Source organism: Agelaius tricolor, unplaced genomic scaffold, assembly GCF_023055355.1.
Source record: "Agelaius tricolor isolate 1412-34295 unplaced genomic scaffold, bAgeTri1.0.p SCAF_50, whole genome shotgun sequence".
In the NCBI taxonomy this organism is placed as follows: Eukaryota; Metazoa; Chordata; class Aves; order Passeriformes; family Icteridae; genus Agelaius; species Agelaius tricolor.
In genome coordinates, this window is record NW_027269310.1 from 2754971 (window position 1) to 2768666 (window position 13696).

The 13696-nt window shown below is 55.2% G+C and overlaps 1 protein-coding gene across 1 annotated transcript; it reads left to right on the forward strand.

Moving 5' to 3' along the window:
- Positions 1 to 806: 806 nt before the first annotated feature.
- Positions 807 to 6251, forward strand: LOC139604404 (serine/threonine-protein kinase pim-1-like). The gene is made up of 6 exons (XM_071455570.1): positions 807 to 819; positions 3524 to 4356; positions 4467 to 4517; positions 4721 to 5087; positions 5720 to 5896; positions 6145 to 6251. Exons 1-6 carry the CDS (start codon positions 807 to 809, stop codon positions 6249 to 6251), a joined length of 1548 nt encoding a protein of 515 aa, XP_071311671.1.
- Positions 6252 to 13696: the final 7445 nt, after the last annotated feature.

Here is a 13696-nt window from a genome sequence, read left to right on the forward strand (position 1 = left end):
CGTCTCCTCGTAGAAGGTCGAAGAGCGGTGCCAGTTCTTCTGTGGTGAGGCCCAGGAGAGGTCGGATCCACGTGATGACGCTGCACAGCTGTTGCGTGTCTCTTAATGTCTGGGGGTGCTCGTTGATGGACAGAGGTTGAGGCACGATGGTCCTTCCTGTGATTAAAAACCCGAGGTACTTCCATGGGCTCCATAGCTGGATTTTTTCCTGAGCTATCTGAAACCCCGCGCTTTCGACAGCTGCGACAGTCTTGGAAAGTGCTGCGTCTGAGTAAGACTTGGTGGAAGCACAGATTAGTACGTCGTCCATGTAATGTAGGTGTGAGACTCTGTCCAAAGTTTCTCTCATCTGCCTCACGATCGTCATTGGGGACCACTGAAGAAAAGCCCCTTGTCTGAAGTTTCTGGCCCTGGTGGAGAAAGTTACATGCCAAGGGCCCCGAGACCTGAGCACAGCTGCTGGCATTGCTAAGCTATTGTTCACAGGTGTGTTTGCTGTATGCTACACTGAACCCAATGAAAGGAAGAAGGGGGCCCCTTGCCTTTTTGCAACAATAGCCTTGGAAGTTGTCCCACCTCTCAGCCTGGCTGGACTTCTCCTGAGTTTTGGGTGGTCCCCCACAGAAGACCCCTCACTTGTCTTACAACCGCCGTGACAGACAGACTGAGATGTACAAGGCCTGTCCATCAAAGACCGAGACATGAAATCCCTATGTGAAAAGGCCCCCCCACACTCTTTCCAAGGACTGGCACTGAGACCCCTAACCTGGGGGAGGTGTGTGGGGAGGCAAGCTAACCAAAGCAAGATGGATGTTGCAGGTGCGAGCAGTGGACCAAGAAGACAATGGCTCTCGCCCACTGCAGAGAACATGGACTGTGTGTACCCTTCTCTAAATACCATTTTTTCCCCAAAAACACAATAGACCACCTTTGATTCGGTTTCAAGTTTTACCCCTTCCCCCATCAACAAAAAGAGTATAGTAAGAGTTCAGATGAACTGCAACCCTGAGATCTCCCCAGACGTGACCTGGTGAACTCCATTGGCTGGACATCAAAGGACTGTGCCTTTTCTACGTTTGGTAGCTCTATACCTTCCTTTCTCTTCCTCCCTCTTTTTCCCTTTTCCCCAATTCCTCCCCAATGCATTTTCTTGTGGTTATTCAATAAAGGTACATTTGTTTTGATTATCACTGCAGCCCCCTTTACCGTGTCGGTGTTTTTTGCACTCTGAGATCAACCCACAAACCATCACGAAACCCGTTCGTAAGGATGGATTGTGACACTTGCATACATACTATAGAAACCTTCTATCAAACCTTAAAAATTCTCTACAAATTCATTTCCAACATTACTGGGTCTGGCACCGCCCAGATCTGGTGTTTGCTGCCACCTCCAGTGCCCAGACCTGGAAATTCCATTGTTCTGGCAGAGCCAAGTCCAGTAATTTTCTGGTAAAGAAAGTCAAAATCTGGCAATTTCCCACTGCTGGCACTGGCAATGCCAAGATTTGGTGTTTGCTGCCACCGCCCGTACCCCAGTCTGGACATTTATCGGTTCTAACACAGCCCAAGTGCAGCAGTTTTTTTGGAAAAAGAAGACAAAACGCAGCAATTTCCTGGTGCCAAGACTGTCACCACCCAGACCTGGTGTTTGATGGCACTGCCCATGCCCAGATCTGAACATTTCCCTGTGCCACACAGCCCAAGTCCAGCAATTGGCTGGCACAGAAAGCCAAAACCAGGCAAATACCTGGTGCCTACACTACTCCGATCTCGTGTGTGCTGACACCGCCAGTGCCCCGATCTGGAATTTTTCAGATGCCTGCACAGCACAATTCCAGCAGTTTGCTGGCACAGAAAGTTCACATTTGGCAATTTCCTGGTAGTGGCAAATACCCCACCAAGATCTGGTGTGCGCTGGCACTGCCAGTGCCCACATCTGGCAATTTCCTGGTGCGAGCACGACCCAAATGCAGCAATTTTCTGGCAAAGAAAACTAAAACCCGGCCACTTTCTGCTACTGGCTCTGGCACTGCCCACATCTTGTGTTTGCTATGCCAGTACCCAGATTTGGAAATTTCCCGGTGCCAGCAGAGCCCAAATCCGGCAGATTTCTGTCACTGCCAACGACACCACCCAGATCTGGTGTTTGCTGGCAGCGCCAGCGCCCAGATCTGAAAACTTCCTGGTGCCAGCACAGCCCAAGTCCAGTGATTTGCTAACACAGAAAGCCAAAAGTTGGAAATTTCCAGGTTCTGGCTCCAGCACCATCCAGATCTGGTGTTTGCTGGCAGCGCCAGTGCCCAGATTTGGAAATTTCCCAGTGCCTTCACAGCCCAGGTCCAGCAATTTGGTTTTAGCTAGCTTAGGCAGAGAAGTTCCTGGGACTGGGACTTTCCTTTTTCTTGGAACTGTTTAAACCTGCTCTGGACTGAAAACCCAGAAAAACACCAGAAGCTCACACCTGTGGCCCACTGAGGTCTGGGACGCTGCATTCCAGCACCAGAGGGACTTAGAAGAGACCGAGTGAGCCAACTACACCCCACAAAAAGGACTTTCTGAATTTGCCATCTCTTCAGCACTGTCAGAGGTTTTATTTAATATTATTCATTTTTCATGCTTGGGAATACTTTACTTGTTAAATAACCTGGTTTTCTCAACTTTTCTCCAGGGAAGTTTTTTCCGGAACTAGTAGGAGGAGAGGCTGGTTGAAGTTGCTTTCTAGACGGACCCCTTTTGGAGGTTTCCTCCCAAAATTTGCCCTAAAGCAGCACAAACAGTCACAATGGAAACTTCACCAGTGGCACAACACCCCAGCCCACCAGGAAAAGAAAGGACACGTAAAGTTCTCCAAACATTTGTCCTGCTTTGCTGCAAAAGTCCTGCTGCAGACACTGTGCAGTGTGGAAAGCCAAGAGAAGCTGCAGCTGGTGGCAAATCTTGGGACAGGAGCTTGACCTTGTTCTCCAGGAGAGATTCTTGGCAAGAGCAGACAGGAGAAGATTCCTGGAAAACAGGAACAGCTTTCCAGAAGGGAAATGAAAATGAAAGAAACAATCCAAGATGTTTTCCTTTATTTATTTCTATGCTCCCCTTTTCCATGGGGCACTACTTCTCCATCCCAGTAATTCCAGATGCACTGTACCTCAAAGATCGGTGGCTTAGTGATTTTTAGACACTCTAAAATACCATGAGCCACACTGAGTTTTCCTTCCCCTGTTTTTACTGGAAGGCAACACGGGAGATGTAAGTGCAGTGCTGGGCTCAGGTAGGAATCCTAGCCCAAGGGAAGGTGTCCCGCCAGTGTTTGCCCCTCAGCCAGGCCAATGCAGAGCAGCAAGCGAGGGGATTGCTGTGCCAGTGTGCAGGAGTCAGGGCTCTGCACCTGGGCTCAAGGCTGCAAAGTTGCCGTGTTTGGACAGACTCAGGGGCTGTGCCCGGGGCGCGCGGGGCTCGAACGTGGGGCTCGTGGGGCGAGCGGGGAACGGACACGGGGACGAACGGCCCCGGTGCTTCAGTTGCAGCGGCGGCAGCGGCGGCAGCAGCAGCGGCGGCAGCAGCGGCAGCAGCAGCGGCGGCAGAAGCAGCAAAGCACACAATCGATAAGGATCTTTCTCTTTCTCTCTTTCTTTCTCTGTCTCTCTTTCTTGGTCTTTCTCTCTTTCTGTCTCTGTGTCTCCCTTTCCCGCTGTCGGGCACCCTTCTCCCGGGGTCCCTTGCCCGGCGTCCCTCTCCTCTCCCCGCCTCCCTCTCGTGTCCCCGCCTCCCTCTCCCCCTGCCGGGCCGGGCCATGCCCCCGGCCCGCCCCCGGCCCCGGGCGGGGCTGCCCCGTGCCCGGCCCCGCCCGTCCCGCCGCGGTCTCGCCTCCGCCCGGCTCTGGCCCTACTGGCGGTGGCGCTGCTGGGCGGGCATCAGTGCCGTGTGCGGGGGCGGCATCGCCGCCCTTCGCCTCCGCCTGGCCCGAGCCCGGCCCCGGCCCCGAGGCAGGCTCCAGCCCCGAGCCCGGCCCCGGCCCCGGCTCCTGCCGGGGCCCGCGGAGGACACAGGCGGCGCGGCCGCTGCCGCCGCCTCCGCTGCGGCTTCCCCGGCCCGAGCTCCGCCGCTCGGCAGCGCGGCCGCCGGCCCCGAGCCTCCCGTGCCGCGTTGCGAGGAGCGAACGCCCCGGCATGGCCGGCCCGGGGCGGCTGAGGGGCGCTCGGGGGCCGTTGCTGGCCCCGGGCCGAGCGCTGACAGCCGCGTCCCGCCCGCAGGGACGGCGCCCGAGGCCCTGCAGGAGCGCTACCGCCTGGGTTCGCTGCTGGGGCGCGGAGGATTCGGCAGCGTCTTCGCGGCCACGCGGCTCTCGGACGGCGCCCCGGTGAGCGGCGGGGCCGGCGGCGGGCGCAGGACGAGGGGACGGAGGAGGAGGAGGATGGGGCTGGGCAGAGCGGGCGGCGAGCTGAGCCCGCTGCTGTCCTTGGCTTGCAGGTGGCCATCAAGAGGGTGCCACGGAACCGCGTCCGGCACTGGGGCGAGCTGGTGAGTGAGCGGGGCCAGCGGCAGCAGCCGGGGCTGCCGGGCGGGGATGAGCCGAGGCCCGGCACGGTGGAAGCCGCCAGGACGCCTCGAGGGGGAGCGGGCGTGGGCGCAGCGCAGGGCGCAGAGCATCCCGGGCTGGCTCAGGGCTTCCCCAGGCCTGGCACGGCATCGGCCCCACTGAGGGCATCGTCCTCCTCACGCAGCCCGACGGCAGCAGGGCCCCGCTGGAGATCGTGCTGCTAGCCAAGGTGTCCACTGGCTTCCCCGGCGTGGTCCAGCTGCTGGAGTGGCTCGAGCTCCCCAACCACATCGTGATGGTGATGGAGCGGCCAGAGCGGTGTCAGGACCTGCAGCGTTTCATTGAGGCACGGCAGTTCCTGCCCGAGGAGGTGGCGCGGGAGCTGTTCCGCCAGGTGCTGGAGGCCGTGTGGCACTGCACCAGCTGCGGGGTCCTGCACAGGGACATCAAACCTCAGAACATCGTGCTTGACCTGGCCACCCAGCAGGCCAAATTGATCGACTTTGGCTGTGGCACCTACCTGCAAGAGACAGCCTACACTCACTTTGCAGGTGAGCCCACGTAAGGGTGTACTCCTGGTCCCGGGATCTCATGGCCCAACATCTCCCAGCCCAAGCGGGGATTCTCCCTTTTGCTGCCAGTCAGGGGACTGAGTCTTCAGCTGAGTTGCTTTAGTGCGGGGCTGGGTGGGGAGCCATCTTCCAGCCCTGCTGGCAGCCTTTGCCAGCCACTCTGCCCAGGACTGGGGCTGGGCTGGGGCAGCCAGCCCGACCAAAACCCCCGTGGGTGGGGGTAGCAGAGAGCGGGGAGGAACCTGTGCCCCAGCCAGTTTGGTGTGCAGGCGAGAGGAAGGGCTTGCACTGCTCCACTCGCCCTGTTTGCCTTGGCTTCCTAATATTTTTGGGGCAATGCAGACATGGAGGATAGGGGCATGTTTTCACCAGCAGTGAGTGGGTTCTTCCTTTGCATGTCATGGTCAGGCTTAGCCAGGGCTTCCTCTGCCCTCTTCTGACACCAGTGGCTTCTTTTCCAAGCCCAAGTTTGTGCACAAGTCCCAGGTGCTGGCGAGAGGGCAGTGGTCACCCTGTGTGCCACTGATGCAGCCCCCGCAGGCCCAGGGATGCTGGGGCCAGGCTGTGGGAGCAGCAGCATCCCCCTGCTGAACTCCATCTGTATTCCATAGGAACACCGTCCTACAGCCCCCCGGAATGGAATGACTTTGGCTGGTACCATGGCGAGGCAGCAACAATCTGGTCCCTGGGCATCCTGCTGCACCAGATGGTCTGCGGGGAGCACCCTTTCAGGAGGGGCCGGAACCTCAGCTGGGGCCAGCTCCCGCTGCCACAAGGGCTCTCTCAAGGTGGATCCTCTTCTCTGGGCACGGGGGGAATCCCAGTGCTGGGAGCCAGCAGCGGGCTCGTGAGCATCCCGCTCTGGCAGCTGCTGAGGAGGTGGCACATGTCCTGCTCTCCTCCAAAACAGGGAATGGATGGGAAAGTTTAGGCCCAGCCCTGAGTGCATCCAGAATGGCCTGGGCATGGCAATAGTGGGGCAAAGCAGACAGGAGCCTTCTCTGGCTGACCGGCAGTTTCTGCTTTCTCTGCCCAGAGTGCAAAGATCTGATCAGGTGGTGTTTATCCGTGAACTCCTTGGAAAGACCCACATTAGAAGACCTGTTCTGTGATCCTTGGGTGCAGGATATTCCTCGGCCGTAGAAGAAGGGAGAGAGCCACAGGCACACTTTGATCCAGGGCCCTGGTAAGCTGCAGCTCCACACATGCCTTGGCAATCAGAAGCAAAGGAACCCAGACCTTTTTGTGCTGCCTGTGTCACTGCACGGGGGTCATGGGATGGGCACACTCAGCCCTTGTGCTGCAGCTGAGCTGCTCTGCCCAGCACTGGTGGCCGCCATCCAAGCTGGTTTTGTTTGTGCTGGTTCCCTGACAGCTGGGGCCCTGGGCAGAGCCCTGAGAGCCTGGTCTCCCCCCAGGGAAGGAGAAGGAGCCCCTGGAGAAGCTGTACCGGGTGGGGATGCTGCTGCTGCTGCTGCTGCTGCTGCTGCTGCTGCTGCTACTGCTGCTGCTGCTGCTGGAGACAGCCAGGATGACATCAAGGATGAGAAGCTCTTCCTCAGCCTGGCCACTGGAGGCTGAAGGTGATGGACTTTGATTCTGGCACCTTCTTCAAAGCCAGACTCCACAGGGAATTTGCAGGTGAGTCCCCACCCGGGGAAATGCTGCCAGATTTGGGCATGGCCCAGCCTGGCTGGGAAGCAAAGGTTCCCCCTCTGCTGGGGCAGATGCAACTCATTCTTCAGTCGCTGCCCAGCTGCTTTTGGCAGGGCTGGGGCATGGGCTGGGCTGGGTACAAATGGGAGTGGGCTCCTGGCCCTGCCAACAGCCCCCAGCAGCCACCGTGGCCTGGGCTGGGGCTGGGGCTGGGGCAGCCAGCCCGACACAAGCAAAGCCCCATGCTGGGAGCAGAGGTGGGACTCCAGAAGCTGTGCAGGGGCTGCTTTGCTCTGCAGGCAAGGAAGGGCTGGGCTGCTGCACTGCCCTTGTTTGCTTTGGGATGACCGTGATTTTGGGGGGCAGTGCAGGGTGGAAGTGAGAAAGTGTGGGCTTCCCTCACCCATGGCTGGGTTTTTCCCTACCATGTAGGAGTTGGCCTTCCTCAAGGCCCTGACAGAGATAAGAGTTTTTCCCGTTTTTCTTGTTTTCCTTTTTTGTCTGTAATCTCTTTTCAAGAATGTGTTGTTTGTTTTTCCAGAGGAAGCGTTCCAGGTGGTCCAGTGCGGATGGGGAAGTGCTTGGGAGCAGCTGTGGCGTGGATGGGCGGTGGCCTTGGAGAAGGCTGAGGACGTGGTTTGGGAGCAGCTTTTCTTGCAGCCGTGGCTGGCGTGAGGTGGGTCCCTGTGTGCTTGGCAGGGTGGGATCAGAGCTTTTGGGAGATGGCAGCGAGCACAGGAGCATCCTGCTCTGGGCAGCTGCTGAGGGCTGGATGTGCCGTGGCTGGCTGCAGGCTGGGCACATGTCCTGCCCTCCTGCTCTGCTGCCAAAGGCAGCAGGGATGGGCAGCTCTGGGCACAGCTCTGGGCACAGCCAGCATGGCCTGGGCACCGCAGGCCTTGGCACAAGGGCACAGGAGCCCTCAGCTGATGGGCACTTTCTGCTTTCTCTCCTTGCAGCCGGGCTCTGCGGCTGCTGAGGCTGCTCTGGGCTCTGCCAGGGCTCTGCTGGGCTCAGCCCTGGGCCCAGCTGGGCTGGCTCTGCCCTCCCATTGCTCTGACAGCTTTGCATCAGACGAGCCCCTTGCGAGCACAGCGGCTGAGCTTTCTGCTTTGGCAGCTGAGTGAGACTCTGCTGCAGGCCCAGAGATTGCAGCTGGGGACACACATCCAATTGGCAAGAACCCAAACCCTCCACAGTCCCAGCTGAACGCCTGGATCTGCACAGGGTGTTTGTCTGTCCCATTCTTCCTTCTTGATTGGCTGGAATTGTGCAATTGCACTTTCTTCCTCCTCTAGAAGTGCCTGAGTGGGCCAAAGCTGGCGAGTGGGCCGTGTTCCTGAGGCAGTGCAGTCTGGAGCTGTTGGATGGAGAATTGCCCTTCTGCACTGCCAAACCAGAGCAAAAAGCCCTAAGTGGGACTTTGTGTCTCTAAGAAATCCCTGACAGTTTCAAAGGGAATGTGCAGCTCCTTCCCAGGCTGAGAAGGAAGGGCATCTTCTAAAGGATTTGGGCTTTGACAGAGTTTCCATTCCCAGTCCTGCTTGGAGCGGGAAGGGCACAAAGCAATTTCCTCTTGCTTTGAGCACAATTTCAAATGGCAATGTTGGAAACAAAGCCCAAAATCTTTAAAAGGCTGCTGGGATAAGTAAGATGGATCCATGCCATCAGCACATTTACAATGTAAATAACTGAGTTCCCCTTTAAAAAAATCATTTACCTCTTAATGCAAAGTTTCAGAACTTTTTCACTAACACTTGGGTTTTGTTTTCATCTTTCACATTTTATATAGTTTTTTTTCTTTTTCCTTTTTTTCCTTTAAATAGAAAACATGTCCTAGAGAAGGAATGTCCTTTGCTCCTGGTTCCTGTGTGGAGCAGCTCCCTTGCTGCTGGCTGAGCTGCTCAGGCAGAGCCCGGCAGCTCCTGGCCCTGCAGGGCTGAGGCTTTTCCCCGTTGCTGGGCACAGACTGATGGAGCAGCACTGCTGAACACGGGCACACACAGAGGGCCCAGCAGCAGCTGCCTTTGGCCACCTGAGGCTCCAAGGCCCAACCTCTGAGCAGCCAGGGCTGGAAGAGACTGGCAGCATCGGATCCCTGACTCTGGGCCAGGGCTGCACAAATGACCCCACAGCAGCAGCAGCAGCAGAAGCAGCAGCAGCAGCAGCAGCAGATGGAGCTGACATTCAGCACAGCCCCTGCCCCTGTTCCCTCCCGTGTGCAGCGGTGTCAGAGCAGCCTGAGGCACCTGGGAGCCCCCAGTGCCAGCAGGGACTTGAGATGGCAGCCCTGGGCTCCTGGAGGCTGTGCAAGGAACGGAGCTGGGCACTCCCTGTCCATGGGGAGCTTCCAGATGGAAAAGGCTGCTGTGCCCAGGCAGCTCCAAGGGCACAGAAAGGAGGCTCTGGAGCACTGGATCTGTGCCAGTGCCACAGTCCTGGGCAGCAGCCAGCCAGCCCTGGGGGAACAGAGGGCACAGCAAGAGGGACAGAAGCAGGCAAGGGCAGAGACTGGGACGAGCCCGGCCCGCGAGCAGGAACAGCTGCTCCATTGCACTCTTGGAGAAAGCTCTTGGCTGCTTCAAAGCGCTGAAAGGCGTGAAGGGCAGAGAGGAGGCCACAGCAAACAATGCTCCTGTTTGCACAGCCTCCCCTCTGCGTGTCCCAGAAGGAATTGCATGGACTGGATTCGTCTCTCCGAGTGCTCTCGTTCAGCATGAGCAGCTCAGCACCAGGAGCTGAAGGAGCTGAAGCCTCAGGCCACAGGAGCTGGGCAAGAGGGAACTTCTGGAGCAAAGTAATGCTGCTGAAATAGCCCCAGCTGAATGCAGTGGATATCATCATGGAATCACAGAATCCTTTCTGTTGGAAAAGCCCTCTGAGCTCACCCAGTGCAGCCGCTCAGCCAGCAGTGCCAAGCCCAGCACTAAAGCACGTCCCTGAAGTGCCAAGGCCTGGACAGCAGCCCTGAGTGAGGCCTGGACAGCAGGCCCTGAGCCCAAGGTGGCCTCTGGAGGAACCTTCCAAGCAAAGGTTATCTTTGTATCTGCTCCCTGATGAGATCTGCATGGTCATTAGCACTGTGATAGATGTAGCCACTCCTTAGTGAAACATGGATGGCCCTTTGTGTATTTAGAAGCCAGAGAAGGCCATGAAATCTGACATCTGGCCTTGTGTGGGGCTGAAGGATCAAAGTCAGCTGCCTTGGCTCCTCCTTGAGGCCTGGCCAGGCTTTGGGAGGGAGCCAAGAGGAGGATGAAAGCAGATGTTGCCACACTAGCAGTGCTGTCAGTTTGTTCATGCAGCACTGTCAGAGCTGGGCCCTCTCCCAGTGGGCTTGGAGCCTCAGCTGGGGCTGGAGGCACCTGCAGGAATTGCCAGTGCCCAGGAGTGGCTCTGCAGCCCTTGGCTGTGACAGCTTCCCCAGCTGCTGTGTGCATCTGGGGGATGGCAAAGGCTGAGGGGAAATGCTGCTGCATCTTTCTTAATCACTGCAGGCAATCTTTGGTGGGGATGATTGGCTGCATTGCTGAGCTGCTCCTTTTGTGATTCTTTGCTGCTCTGAACTGCAGGAAATGACACTGATTCCTTCAGTTGGAGTCTGTGTCTTTGGTGCTGACTTTGGCCACTGGTCAAACCAAACTGGCCCAGTCTGGCCAGATCCCAACCAAATGTCACTTGTTCAGTGTCAATGTGAGGCATCAGTGCCATCAGAAATTCCCAGATGGGAAGCCCTTCCCTGGAGTTCCCTGGCTCTGGAGTGGGCTGAGGTGGGAGCCCCGTGGGAGCAGTGGGGCAGTCGGGTAAAAGAAGCTGCAGCCCTGGATGTCTTCAAATGCATCCAAAAATTGCACATGGAAAAGGAAAAGGACTTGTGGGTTTGGGCAGACAAAGATGAATTTGTTAAGAGTCCATTGGAAACAGCACCTTCAGAAGGAACAATTATTGTTGGAATGCTCCCACATGGAGCAAGAGCAGAAGGTTTTAATCTTGAGCTCAGCTGCATTTGTACCAGTGAAATATCACTATGATAACTAACTATATGCATTTATTGTATAATAAGACCTTAATATATATATATTTGTATACTTATATATATATATATTTTATATATATGTCTGTATCTATCTGTCTATATGTATATCTACATATGAAATAATAATAATGTGAAATAGTGCTGACAATACTAATTTGGTAGCTTTGGCTGCTCAGGGATGTAACTCTGAATACCCTACAGAACAGGATTGGCCAGGGCCCTACTGTCAGTGGTCAACTATGTGAGATTGTATACAATGTAAAAAGGAGGAAGGGATGAAATTGGCTATTTCCCAGGGTTTGGTGATACTGTGATGAAGAGGGCTTTGTCTGTTGCTGTGAAAAATACAGGGATGAAGCCTGCAGGGTTTTTCATGTCCCAGACTATGCACAAGCTGCAGGATTGGTTGAACGGGTGAAGGGGTTGTTAAAAGAGCAGTTGAAAAAATGAGGAGATGGGAACCTTTGCCCATGGAGAACCCATCTCCCAGATGTGCTCCATGCCCTGAACAATGGCCCACGGGGGAAATGGAAACCCCCTGGCTGTGCACGGCTGCCCCCAATTTGCAAATCCAACCATGGGCAGTGAGACTTGGACTGCCTGGGAAATTGTTCTGGCTGTGATGGCCCCTGGCAGGGCCAGCCCAGAGGCTGCAGGGCTGGGCCTTCATGCATTGGAATTCATGAGGAGAAATTCAAAGCAAATGAGAGCTCTCAATACTGAAACAGGAATTCAGATTCCTCCAGGACACTTTGCTTTGGTAACTGCTCCCTTGGAGCTTGGCCTTGCAAAGTGTTCATGTCATGGCAGGAGGAATTGATGCAGAATATCAAGCAGAAATTACAGTAATTCTGTTAAACAATAGTGAACAAGATTGGATTATTCAACCCTGTGACAGGGTAGCACAATTATTGATATTGCAATTTTAGGAACGATTGTGAAAAAAGGAGCTCCAGCTCCAATCACCACCGTTTGTGGAGATAAAGGGTTTGGATGCAGCCGTCCTAATAATGGAGCCAGAGCGTGGGTCCGGAGGCCAAATGGCCCTCCCGAGGCAGCTGAAGGAGCAGCTCCTGAGAAAGACAACTCTGAGTCCTGAAAGCTGGGCAGGAGCAATGGGAATGTGTCCCTGCAGCCAAGGATTGTGTGTGAGAACAAGTAGATGTGACAGGATATTGTTTTACACATGCTGCCAGACCAAATCTCCCTGTTTGCCCCAAGGGCCCCTTTGGCAAATGCTCTGATCCACGGGGCTCCATGGGAAGGCTGCTGTGACACTGAGGGACTTGCACAGGAATTGCATCCAGGAGCCTGGGTGCCCCTCAGGGACTGGGACCCGGCCCCTTCCAGCCAGAGGGGAAAGGGCCCCCCAAGCCTTGTTAGCCCCAGACAACATGGTAAAGCTGAACAGCAAAGGGCCTGGGGGCATTATTCTGGAATTCAAAAGGTGCCAGCTCCATGGACAACGGAATTCTTGTTCCTAACTCCAAGGAGATTGAGAAAAAAGAATGAAGAAAGGTGTCACTGAAGCACTACTGATGTCTGTAAGGTGTACCTTGATAGTCAGCCAGAATCTTTGTCTGCCACAAACACCTCTAGTGTTTGACCAAGGGGTTAGTCATCAAAATGTAATGATGAGTTCTGATGGATTGCTGAGCTTATCCTTTTGTAATTCTTTGCTAATGATGATGTGCTTTGCTGAGCTTATCCTTTTGTAATGCTTTGCAGCTGTGCATGATATAAATGCCACAATTCCTTCAGTTGGTGTCTGTGTCTTTGGTAGTGACCCTGCCCACTGGTGAAACAGGGCCCCCTCTTGCCTAAGTGTTAGCTGGGAAGGCAAAAAGCCTCCCTCCAAAATTGCCCCCTTGCTCCTTGTTCCCCCCTTCATAGCCTGAGCATGATGTGCTCTGCTCTGGGCTGTGCCCGGGGTCAGTTGGGGTCACCTGTCCTGGCTGTGTCCCCTGCCAAGCTCCCCCGCAGCCCCAGCCCCTCCCCAGCGTGGCTGGACGAGGGGCAGGACAGGCCTTGGCTGTGCTGCAGCTCAGCAAGAACAAAACCATCTCTGCGTGCTCAGCGCTGTGCTCAGTACCCGGCCCAGCAGTGTCTCAGTGCCAGGGGCTGTGCCCTCAGTGCCTGCCAGGGCTTTCCATGGCAACTGCCAGGCCAGGTGCCCCAGGTGTCCCCCCCAGTGCCGCTTGCCATGGAAACAGTGCCCAGCCCTGCCCCTTTCTGTCTGGCTGACCTGGCCTTTGGCCCTGGCAGTGCCCTTGGCTGCTGGTTCCTGGTGCCCGAGCGGCCAGCGCGGCACAGGGCAGGTGGCCATGGCACAGCCCCAGCAAGGGATCCCCTCTGGCTCTGGGCACTGACACCAGCCCTGAGCAAGGGGCCCAGGGCAGCTTTCCATGCCCACCAACCATCACAATGCTTTTGCCCAGAAAAAGGTACTTGGACATGTGTAACTCTTTGTTCTTATTGTCTCGGATTCTCCTAAATCCTAATTGTCCAAATTTTTATTACTTTAATTATATTACTGTTTTTATAACAATTTACTTACTATTGAAATTTTAAACTTTTAAAAACAAGTGATTGGTGTTTTTCACACAGTGCCCAACACACAATATCCCATGTACTGATGTTTCTGGGGGAGCCATTTACAACACCGGGGGGTCACAGGATGTGAAAAACGCCAATCACTTGTTTTTTAAATCTTTAAAAGTTTCATAGTAATAAAATGGTTAGAAAATGAGCAATATAATTCGAGTAATAATAACTTCGATATTTTGGATTAGGACAATATGAGACAATACAAACAAAGAGTTACGGACATCTGGGTACCTTTTTCTGGGCAAAATAAGCCTGAAAAAAGACACACTTTAAGAGAGGATTCACCCTT